At 40.7% G+C, this 12,335-nt stretch overlaps 1 protein-coding gene across 1 annotated transcript in view; it reads left to right on the forward strand.

The window, feature by feature from the left end:
* The window catches only part of LOC110976682 (uncharacterized), a 50,059-nt gene extending 39,096 nt beyond the window's left edge, over positions 1-10,963 (forward strand). The window contains exons 27-39 of the mRNA XM_087141224.1: positions 347-418; positions 615-686; positions 1,101-1,172; positions 1,534-1,605; positions 2,055-2,126; positions 2,578-2,649; positions 2,940-3,011; positions 3,440-3,511; positions 4,144-4,215; positions 4,565-4,636; positions 5,087-5,228; positions 6,273-7,088; positions 7,279-10,963. Coding sequence (XP_086997350.1) covers positions 347-418; positions 615-686; positions 1,101-1,172; positions 1,534-1,605; positions 2,055-2,126; positions 2,578-2,649; positions 2,940-3,011; positions 3,440-3,511; positions 4,144-4,215; positions 4,565-4,636; positions 5,087-5,228; positions 6,273-7,088; positions 7,279-7,518 — 1,918 coding nt within the window. The 3' untranslated portion in view covers positions 7,519-10,963. The remainder of the gene's footprint in view (positions 1-346; positions 419-614; positions 687-1,100; positions 1,173-1,533; positions 1,606-2,054; positions 2,127-2,577; positions 2,650-2,939; positions 3,012-3,439; positions 3,512-4,143; positions 4,216-4,564; positions 4,637-5,086; positions 5,229-6,272; positions 7,089-7,278) is intronic.
* Positions 10,964-12,335: the final 1,372 nt, after the last annotated feature.

Below are 12,335 nucleotides of genomic sequence, written 5' to 3' on the forward strand. Positions count from 1 at the left end.
CCATTAACACATGTATGTGTACTTATTTTTTAGCCATTTTGTTGTAGTTCAGGTAAGTAAGTGTATAAAGCCGCAGTATTTGACATGGGAAAATGCAGAACAGCCAAAAGCAAATTCCATCGCCCAGGAAATTTGCTATCAATAAATTACCACTTCAGCAGCTGATCTTTTCAACATACTTAGCTAAAAGCAACAATTTCTCACCCTGTTGAAGTGTTTAGCATATTTGACACTTGTTGGGCAAGGCCTATTGCATTCATCTTAATACAGAATTTTTAAAAGTGTAATGTACTCTCTGAGATAATATGGAAAATGTTTGATGTGTGTAAATTTATTTAATGTCTAGAGATATTTCAACCAATGGCATTGCAGAGCTGGTGGGTGGAACACTCCACGGACTTGTAAAGCTCAAAAAAATGTAAGTGCAAAAATCATCAAATAGCATTTTAATGAAAAAGAGGCAAAATGTTAAGCATGTTGGTTGGATAGGGTTATTTAAATAACACAAATTTATTGAGACAGGTTTATTTTGAAATGTTTTGCTTTTCTGGAGATAAATTACAAAATGCCGTTTGTGTTGGAAGTTTCAATGCTATTTCCATTTTTTTCTCCAGGTCAGTTGAAGGAAACACCCTTGCTCAGTTTGAAGACAATTTTTTCAGCAATTTTACACACCTGGAAGGAATGTAGGTCATCATCTGTTTTTTGTCTCGTCTTAAAATGTTTCTTGCATGGTTGTGCAAGTTTAAAACTTCAAGATATTTTTTAAATCTATGGTGCCAATATTTTTTTTCATCCAACAGTTGCCTGATAATTTTACTCACTAAATACTGCTTCTGCATGGTTTTGATAATTTTTTGGTCAAGTGAAGGGGTTCACATAGTTATCATTGAGCACTACGGGTGATTCACAATAGTGCACCTCTAAATGTTTGCAATGCTGTGGCCAGTCACAATGTGGGAAATATACCGATCCTTTCCAAAGACACACTGGGTTGACAGATTTCGTGCATTGTGATTGGCCAACGCGTTGCAAACTCTTGGAGGTGCGCTTTTGTGAAATGCCTGTATTTAGACTGATTTTTTGTTTCTGCAAATTAGATATGCCCGGAACAACAGCATCCGTTTCATCCAACCAACTTTGTTTCAAGACCTTGTCAATCTGACTTGCATGTGAGTGCTGTACGTATTACAAACAGCGGGTACTAAATGTCTCAGTGAAAAACATCATCAGAAGAATTGTCACATTGCTAAGAAGGTAGCTGTGCATATCCCAATAAATATGTATCTGCCTTTTAAGTAAAAATTCCTTGTGGCGAAGGAGTTGTGCCTGGAAAATTCATCTCAATTTAATGCTGATACGTGGCGTTTTGAAAAAACATGAAGCATGATAAAATTGTTTTAAGGCTTGTCTTCAAAACTTTGTGGTTTTATTTTTAATTTTGTGAGCATAATAGCAAATTTTTTTTTAAATGTTAAAGTTACTAATAATTGACGATTTTTCCAATCCAATAAATACCTCCTTAACCGACAGTGATCTGAAGAACAACCAGCTGTCAGAGTTCCCCCATGATGCATTGCAAGGGCTGACCAGACTCGGCCAGTTGTAAGTTTCCCTTCTCAGAGAGTGGACTGGTCTGTGCTTCAATGTTGCCTAATCAAATTAGACAAATTGTTGGTGGTTAAGTGGCATTAATGAGTGACTTATGTTACGACCTTATGGCTGGGGTTTAAATCTCATGATGCTGATCAGTTGAGTTCCTTCATCTCAATCACTGCTTTGGTAGATTTTCTTACCTTATCACGGGATGCATTCCTGTTTTGTTGAACATTTGACCTTTGTTTCCATGTTTTCAAGGCTCATGAGTCAGGTCTTTTTGGCTGTGTAAGCAGTAACAGTTTTACCTAATTTGCCCTCGTTCTGCTTTGAGTATCTGAAACTATCCCAGACTAGATGACGTAATGCGGTACTCAACCCCCCTCTTATTGATCCCATCTCTCCTCCCACCATCATCGATGAACTCACTGTCTGGTGTTTTTCACTTTCTTTCTCAGATACCTGTCGGGAAACCAACTTTCCAGTCTGGACCCCCGTCTCCTCAAGGGACACTTCCAGCTTGATAAATTGTAAGCACCGTACAAAAGCCAAGTCTGCAAGTCAGATATATACAGAGGGAGATTTCCCTAATTACAATTCTGAAGAACTTTAGTCTAAACATTTCAATAATGCTGTGTGCTATGCTTCAAGTCCTTATCAAGCATATACTCAGAAAGTGGAATTTATGCCCAGAGTGCAATCTAGGCCCAACTGACTGTGTGGAAAAGTTACATGATAAGCAAAAATGTGCCAAGAACCAGTAACAGTCATGCATTTTAGCTGGTAACCTGCAGATATGTGCACTTGGTAGCTCTGTGAATTTGGTTGCGGGGCACAGCTCTGTGTGAAGTGTTTGGGATTAAAAAGATTCTAAATAAGCGATAGAAAGTTTTGAGCTACAAGAGATTTAAATATGAGGAAGGTAAGGTTTTTGAATTTATCAATTGTAACTGTTTCCATCTTTCCATCCAACATCTGCAGGGAACTTCAGGGGAATTCCTTGACATCTTTGCAGCCTGGCCATTTTAGAGATCTCGGCCAACTGACAAGTCTGTGAGTTCCTTTTTTTTTAGCTTTCAGTTTTAACCATTTAAAATATATGACATAAGTGAGATTCGGCCATTTGCCTGATTTTAACTTAAAAGCCCCCATTGTCCCTAGGATTTCCTTGATCACTTTGGAACTTCTATTAAAACAAATCACTGTTATTAAAATGCTTGGCATGCTGAATCATCAGGCAGTCACTGTCAGGTTTTCAAGTGGAAAAAGCCTCTTTAAAATACTAAACTGCTATTTGCTGTAAGCAGTCAGTTCATTTTTGTGTGTGACATATCCGCTTGTAGATACCTATCAAGTAACAACCTAATGGAGCTAAAGAAGGGAACCTTTGAGGGGTTGGTGTCAGTCTATGATTTGTGAGTATATGATCGAAATATTGCATTCATATTTATATTGCTCAGTTTTGCTCTCTACTGGATGCTAGGACGTTTTCCTTGCAAGGGTGGAATGTTCTATTTGTATTTTACTGCCTTATGGGAATTCATCAGCAAGTGATATTACGGCAAGACCTTTCCTACACTGCAAAATACTTGTAATTTTACTAATGATAGGCTACTCTTTCAGAACAGATAAAAATCACTCAGTGCTGTTTAGAATTTGTACATTAGCCCTAGAAGTCCTCAATCCTCCCATTTCAATAGGATTTTACATACACCATCAGGTGCTAGGGTCAGCTGATTCCAGTCTTCTTGATCATTAATCTTAACTTGGTCCAGTGTGTTGCATTTAGGGCAGTGAATAACCTAACCAGTCATCAAAGAGTTGTTTCTCTCTTTTATTTCAGACTCCTGGATTCCAATGACATTGCAAAGGTGGAACTCGGTACCTTTGTGGGGCTGGACACACTTGGCACTCTGTGAGTATCATGATATTTTGGGCCTATCAGAATTGAGGCATGACTGGTTCAAGGCGCTGCAGCAACGTTAAGCCGTTGTCTATAAGCATTCATCTTCAGACAACGTGGTTTATATTCTGTCTTGTATGAGTCTGAGTGGTCCTCGCCCATCAGTCACAAGTCAGTCAATCGTAAGTCAAATCAAAGGTGTTGAAATAAACTCTGTCAAAGACAGCGTCCCTTAGTTCAGTACTCATGAGTTTGAACTGCACTTTGGCGTATGATTGACCTGCAGTGTTATAGTGGAGTCCAACATACATACCTGTAAGTCCCTTCATAAGACCTGTCATAAGAAACAGGGTAAGCAGCTAGAGACCATGGAATACCTCTGTCACTGTCCATTGAAAAGCTCATGAGTTGGCTTGAGACTGAATGGCTTGTAATGGATTAGTCTTGCAGGGACTGGTGATGGGCTTGACTACAGCATAAGTGACCTCTGAACTCAAGTGTGTGTTCTCCATTCTAGAACTGATGAAACAGTTCCTTCAGTCAACTTCTCAGGATATTTTCTCTCCTGGACCTGTAGCATTTTACATCGGATAAATGGAAAAGTGAAAAAGCTCTTTCTGGCCTTCTTTCATTTTTATATCAAGGGACCTAAGGAATAATCGGATCACTGAGTTGAAGGAAGGAATCTTTGATGGCCTGACCAACCTACGTCATCTGTAAATATTCTTTGCCGTTGAGTACATTTCTTTCAAAGCTCTCTCCATGGTGTTCAGAGCTCAATATTCCCTTGTAAGGACCGAGTCCAATAAACTGAACAGGAGACTACCAACAGATATAAAATGAATGTATGCCTTTGATTTTTCATTTTAGGAATAAAACTTATAACTTTTTGAAGTTATCATTCACACAGTTTCAAAATCACAGATGTTTTTGCTCATAGAATGGACACCCCATGCATTGTAGGGAAACACTGTCTCAGAATGGAACATTTTGATCAACCTACATTTTCATCTAATTATGCCAAATAACCGTGGAAATTTGTCTTTGTTTCTTACCCCGTTGCAGCTACCTTTCTGGAAATCCTTTGCAGAGAATTGATGTAACAGTGTTTGATGTCCTTCCCCACCTTAGAACTGTGTATGTGTGTGCTTTTTACTTCTCATGCCAATGATTTTTTGTCTAAAAATCTGCACAAATTTAGATTTCCTAAAAATAATCAAGTATGAAATGGAATGATCATCTTTTGTTTTCACTAAACTTCCAGAATACTGTGAAAATCTTGTTATTCATACAAAGCACAGGGATTTTTTATAAACGGAACATTGTGAATTTCTCAGGTCAATTCACAGATTGATAAGAAATGGTGATGATACATTTGTCAACTGAATGGTTCAGGAGTTAAAATATAAACAAGTCCAATTTTTGGGGAAGGGGGATTTCGTTTGGATTTCATGAGAGCAAGTTGCATGTCTATAAAGTCTGCAAGTCTTACACAGAGGATACAGATGAAATATGACTGTGTGTCTGTTGTTCAACTGACTTTGCATTAAACTGTGAACTCATTTTGTTGCTGTTCAAATATTACAGCAAGACGGGTAACCATGCCTTGTGCTGCCTTCTCAACTCGGCTGTTTTCTGTGATGTGAATGCTAAACCGCGCCCCCCATACTTTACCTGCAACCGTCGCCTGTTGACACAGGATGTCATGAAAACATTCATTTGGATTCAGGTCAGTTGATGACAAGTTTTCAGAGGTTTCAGTTATTCCTAAATTCTACTTTGACTGTTTGCTGTTTCTTGAAATCTTTTTGGTCAGGTGTTTTACTTAATGATTGTATTTATTGATTTGTTTCATGGCTTTGCTTTGCATATTATATTAGACTAACTAAATTTCATCTGCATGATTTGTTGCCTTTTGTAATCAGAGTTGTAATGACTTGACTCAATGACTTGACTCGAGTCTCACTTGAGTCACAACTTTTGATGACTCAACTCAAGTCTCGACAGGTAAAGGACTCAAGTCTCTGAGACTAAATGACTCAACTCAAATCTTTTAGGAAGACTCAACTCAAGTACAAGCTTATAAGACTTACAAGACTCGAGTCTCAAATTTTAGTTGGTTAGATACCTGTCACCCTAACTTATTTTCAGTATCTCTAAATGGAAATAAAAATACCAACATACGACTTAGGTGTAGTAGTGTTTTTATTGTAGTTTGTTCAAAAATTTGTGCCTTAAATTGCCTCGCGCTAAGATCTTGACTCAACTTGACTACACAAGGTGACTCAACTTGACTTCTTGACCTTATGACTCAACTCGAGTTACAATGTTAAAGTGACTGGACGCAACTCGAGTCACCGAAGTTAGTGACTCATTTCAACTCTGTTAGTAATGTTTGCTCTCAGAGTGATACACTGTAATTTTATGTTGTGTAGTAGCTGGTAGTAATTATAGTTAATTGGGCATTTTTTGGAAACAGAATCTTGTCAGTCCTGGAACCACAACCCTTTTGTGAAGTGTCAGTAAAAACCTTTAGTTTTGTTTCCACTTTCCATTTGAAAATAGAGGATTCGAATCTGAGCTTTGAAATTTCACTGCAGCTCTGTAACCTGCGATGTTTTTTGTTTGTTCCATGTTGTTTTTGTTTAACTCAGAAATTTAATCTGAACCCTGTGGAAATCCCGTCCCGCATTCTCCCATTTGACATTTTTTGGTCTGTTTAATGTCAGCTTCCATTCCTGAAGACTGGTTGATATGATTTCCCTTTGTGTAGGTGGTTTTTGCAATGACTGGAAACCTTGTGGTGTTGCTGTGGCGAGGGCATGAACTCCGTGGCCACAAAAAGAAATCTCAGACTCTCTTGATCCTCAACCTGGCAGCCTCGGACCTCCTCATGGGCCTGTACCTGTTGATCATTGCGTCGGCAGATCTGCACTTTGGGGAGGATTTCTACATGCAGATGGCTTCATGGCGGTCGAGCCTGACCTGCAAGTTTGCTGGGGTCATAGGGCTGGTGTCCAGTGAAGCTTCGGTATTCCTGGTCACCTTGATCAGCATTGACCGTTTCCTTGGAGTTGTCTTTCCCTTCAGCCACTTCCGGATGTCCAGTCGCTCTATGGCCAAGGTACTGCTGGGGTTGTGGCTCTTAGCTCTGGCCCTGAGCGTGACGGCCAGTGCCCTGTCTGCCACCAATGACGATTTTTATGAGCTGTCCAATGTCTGCTTGGGGCTGCCACTGTCCACAAAGCCCACGAACATCACAACCAAAAGCCAGATGTCCAAGTCCATCATGGGTAATGTGAGGGTTGAAGAGGTAGATGCCTCTGGCAATAAGCCTGCCTATCTCTTCCCCATCGTCCTCTTCCTGGGCATCAACCTCGTGAGTTTCCTCATTGTCTTTCTCTGCTATCTCGGCATCTTTGTTTCAGCCAGGGTCTCCTCAAAGCAGTCCGCCCGGCCAGCTGACAAGAGCGAAGAGATCCGACTGGCCATCAAGATGGGGTTGATTGTGGGTACCGATTTCTGCTGCTGGGTACCAGTGATTATCATGGGGATCCTGTCCCAGTCTGGTGTTGTAGAAATTGAGCAGGTAAGCTGAGATTTTCCTTCCATGATCTCTAAAACGGAACACGTATTCATTGTCCTCTCCCCCAGGGCCCCGTGGGAGAACAGTTCATAAACGATGCAATTTTAGCCTGGTTGAATAAGAACAAATAAGCTTCCCTTGTCTATCTCTTCCTAACTCTTAAACAACTCTTGCAATGATGTCCTCCATTTAGACAATGTACGCCTGGGCTGTCATCTTTATCCTCCCCATCAACTCCTCCCTCAATCCTTGGCTGTACACACTCTCCACCATTCTGCCCACCTTCTGGACAAGCTGCCAGCGCACCAGCTCTACCGACACAGGCTCCAGCTCATTGTCGGCCACCCCCAAGGCCCAGCTATCCAGGTACAGCCGAGGGAAGGAGCAGCGATCCTCCTCCACCCCGTCCAACCCTGGACCTGAAACGGGATAGAAGCTGTCTCTGAAACAGCAGAAGTTACCACAAGGGGATGTCTTGCCCCGTCTACACTTCTTCACCTTTCAATAAGCCAGGGCTGCATTAACCTGCTTGGCAGAGCCCTGGTGTTGGTTAGACCTGGTCTGACGATCACACGGGTACGAGAAGATTAGATAACTTCAGTATCAGGATGTAAAAAATATGCTGTGGGTGTAAGAGTGCACCCGTCATGGTGATGCTGATGGAACATGCCAAGTTCTGCATGGAGTGCAAAATTTCAGAAGATGAAATAGTGGTTATTTCCTAACTTTCATGTGAATGGCATTTCTATTTCCATATTGGTTACTGGACAATTAATTTTGCAGTTTGTTCATTCCCAGAGGCAAAATTGGCAAATCTAGATATATGCATGTGCAGTCGGAACATCATACTAACTTGATACCTCATTTTGAGAGGTACTTTCCTCCAAATGTGCAATATTCTTAGTGAATGAAAGTTGTCTACTATTTTTTTCTCAAGAATGTAAATTACAAATGGAGTATACCCTAATTAACAGTTTTTCTCAGTGTTTAGCAATTTTACACATTATTCAGTTATTGCATGAATTTTTTCTCTCTGAAAGATAAAAATTCCCCTTCAAAACCTTGATGCTAGAGTTCTTTAAATATACTTCGATTAATGAATAAATATTGAGCGTTATATCCTCAGTTATTAAAATATTAACACAAAAACTGGTTTCAGTGGGGTTTCAACCTGTGGCGTGTAGATGGATGTGCCGTGTCCTTCGACATCGGACACCTGAATACATGGGATTCCAGCCTGTGCTGTCATTGTAAGGTCACGTATGCATCACTTGGCTGTAGCTTGAAATTACACAAGACTCTGTGGGACTGTCTATTATAGGCGGCCAAATGGCCCAAAATTAATTTTACAAAAAATAAATCAAATTTGTTTAAGAATTTTTCTAATGATTTGCGTTTAGCTTCGTTATTATCAATTGCAGTGAACTGTTGGTGACCTTATGTTTCGACAGTTCGTTTTCTTTTTTTTCTTTATCAATTATTTCGTATTTTGATTTACTGTTGTCATGTTAGGAACTTTTGGAGGCATATTGTTTTCACATGTTGATTATTTATTTTCAATAATTGCTTTTATGAATTTTTGTGTGTGTTTGCTTTGTGTTTTACTATTTACATTTTGATAAGAAAATGTTCGCCCGTAATCGTTTATTTTGGGTGAAATCAATTTTGGGTTCTTTTGGCCGCCCATTGTCTGTGGCCACTACCCTAGACTCGTTCATAATTTCTAGTCGTAGTCAAGTCATAAAAAGAGTCCAGTGAGTCTCTCTATAGATGTATTTCATTGAAATAAGCATTTCATAATTCATATGCTACTCTGGCACCCTTCCACCTACATTAACCTAAGGGTAGCAAGTTCAAATCCTGCTTCAGTCAATATTTTTGGCTGAGTAAAAATATTGACAACAAGCGTATTTAGTCATGTTCCGTCGTGGTTCATTCGATTATAAATACATCTGGTGTGTCAAACACTGGTGGATAGGGGTAAAATGTTATTGATTAATGGGCAGTTTAAGGGGATGTCTAACGCGGTAATGCATTGCAATCGGGAATCTGTTTCCTGGTTATTATCTAATTCATTTAAGGTTCCAACTTTTGTAACTATGTAGGGCCTACATGTACTTGCATTCTGTGTTTCCTTGCTCTATGCTTGCACTTTTTGCGAGTGGCGTTGCGCGCGGTTTATTGATTGCTACATCTGGTTGTCTATGAAGTGAACAGAAAAAAAACCTGAACAAATCGCTGACAACGTTTGACCCATCAAGAGCAAATTTGCAAAACACTCAGGAAATTGTGATTTACGGAGCTGGCATGCGAGCTGCGCTGTGCCATTCCCCCGGGTTCGGTGGGGAAACTTTTAGCGCGTAACACCGACACCTGTCGGCCGTTAAACGTTCAAAGGGGACGGCGGGCAGCCCGGGTCAAGGGCGGCGAAGTTCTCCCGGCAATAAATTTCGGGAAGCGTTTCATGTCTGCCGCCGTTGGAACATTGGGAGAGAATTCCCGCGAGGTGACTTGTATGACTCCTCGCCCTTTCACTGTGTGTTTTTGTGGTTGAGATTGAATGATTTGATGATGAAAGCTGCTAGGCTGTGAAAGTTGAGTCAATTCCAAGTTGGAAGTAACGAAACATTTTCTCGTGCAAAACTGCTTTGGTGACATGTTTTTAGCTGGGAAACTACCGTGCACTCTTTACCACGAAACTGAAAGAAAATGCCTGAGGTAATGGCACGATTACATGTACGCTGATACAAATACTGGCTAAGATTGTGATGGAATAGGCTAAGCCCAGGCTGAACAATCTAAATGCACAAGCACAAATTTTTAGTCTCATTTACGTTTTGAAGAATTGTAAGTGCTTCTCACATAATTCGTATTATATAAACGTTAGACCATAGATCATGTTCTTGAAAATTACTCGGGAAAACGTTCTACCTCCCCATAGGCTGTTGTTAAACTAGGGCTATGGATATTTCATGTTCCTATGTACTCCGTCCTGCTTTCAGTTCAGTTAAACATTCTCACTAAATAAGACACAACTTCCACCAGTTCTAATCGAAACAAAAGTAGTAAAAAAAGCAGGAAAAAAAAAGCAGGATCCCTTATTAGAGAATTGGAGATAAGAAACAGTCATAGTTGGAATGACATTTACGTTTGGTGGACGCACGTAAATTCTTCACTCAAAGCGTTAGAAAACGACGCTGCACGAACAGTGCAGGGAACCATTTTTTCCCGCAAGAAAAAAACAAACACCACCCTGCTCGTTACAAAATATCATTCCACCTGTCTATCATCGCCCTCCTAAATAAGCTACAAGGGTAAACAATTTGCGTTTTTGCACCCCAGCACGGGCCGCTTAAGCTGGCGGCACCCTCATAGAGGTTGCCGACGCCAAGGCCGAGAGATCTCCGCACTGGCGCCTGAGTTTGGGTCCACAGGGGTTGAGGCAACGAAAACACCGACTCCTTGTCGCAGTCTGGCCCGTCACATGCGCATTCCGCCTGTGGTCTTTTCGTGGGGTGTGTGTCTGGTAACTGCTCATTGTCTTGTACATGCAGTTCGATTTCCATTTTATTGATTAAAATCTGTTATGAAATTTTCGCGAGTGACGTTTACCACCTGTCTCAAACACAAACGACCTGGCAGCATTTCTCCAATATGACATATTTTGTACTGTTCATATTTCTCCCGATTATTTCCTGGCAAAACAAAGTCGATTGTCTTTTACTGTTTAGTAAGAATTCATGTTTTTCACGACAGACGCTGCATTATATAAAATCTGCATATTTTATCTAACTCAATTCAATATTGGCCTACTTAAATGTTACTCTTAATATACATTACTTTGAAGATTAAAAACGAAAGTTTTGGCAGATAATGATTCTTTTATGGCAAACGAAATGTGACTTTATTTTCAAGTTGAACTTCGTGTCCTATTCCAAGTTTAGGTTTGGCTTATAGTGAATTGCATATTCACGACTCAGGAAATGGAGAACCCAACCGCTCTATCGAGGCCCCCTGGGCTTAGAATTAAAAGGCCGGGAAAATGAACTCTGTTCAGTGCGGATCGTCGCCAGTAAATGAACCCCCTGCCCATGTAGATTAGACATTTGTTACCCTACCAGCCTTGCTTTACGGATTAGGTCATTCCAAGACTTTGTACCGCAAGTATAGATGATCCCTTCCAAGCTGCGGCTTCCAACAATCCCAGCTGGATTTGACTTTAGGAACTTTAGACCATAAATCTGCCAGCTTACTGCTTTGTGTCTGGCAGCTATTGCCGGCCGCATCTTTGATTCCGCGTTACTTCTTTTGTACGGCCAAGTAAAAGAGGATTATCGAGGTGTTTTTCCCTCTTCATCCTCAACTCCGGGTGAGGAGGTGATGCCGCCTGCTACGTTTTCAGCGTTCGCTTCGGTTGACTTTGTCCATTGTGCTAGGGGGATTACACTGCGTTTGTTCGTGGTGTTAAGGCGGCGCATATGATACTGGTATATTGTTCAGAGCAAATCCGGAAATTGACGGCAGAATCGAGGCATGGATTGAAGTCTTTTACACCGTAAATCCGACAAGGACATGGAAGGAAAATGGATAGTAGAATCTGTTATAGATGTTCATGTTTTCATGAATATATCATAGTACCGGATTTCCGTGGGGGTGGGGTGGGGGGTGTAACCCCCATCTGTATCCGTCCTGACCACAGTCGCATACGTGTACCGTGATGTCTTTCAATGCCAGAAATAGAAACTGATGGTTGAAATTTCATCTACAGCCCTCAAATTAAATTACTCTGCAAAGTAGGAAAAACGCATTCGGCAAAATTCGGAAGACAATGTCAACCGATCCTGCAGGTCTGACTCATTCTCGGCATGCTTTACGGCTTTTATTCGCCTCCTGTCAGAAAGATAAGCTCCACCCCAGTCTTGTTGAGCTTTATAAGAAAATGAATGCTTCAGGACTATTATTTTCATTAACACTGGGTAGTCAACTACTCAACTAGTAGAACACAACTATGTCCTGGCATACACAACTCGACTGAGAAAACACCTATCTCAAGCTTGCTGCATCACAGAAACTTTGTTCTTTTCAGTTTCGTCACTCCGTCGTTACTGAGGTAAACAACGTGCATGGCTATCGTGACAACGAGAGGTAAATACACCCCCACTTTTTCGGAAAACTTCCGTGTGTTGTTCCAGGGAAAACACTCTTATTCACTCTTTGTCATCGCATGTTTTCAAACGATGATTCACATTT

The sequence above is a fragment of the Acanthaster planci genome, linkage group LG09, assembly GCF_054643075.1.
Source record: "Acanthaster planci isolate LZ-2023a linkage group LG09, COTS_SCS, whole genome shotgun sequence".
NCBI lineage: Eukaryota > Metazoa > Echinodermata > Asteroidea > Valvatida > Acanthasteridae > Acanthaster > Acanthaster planci.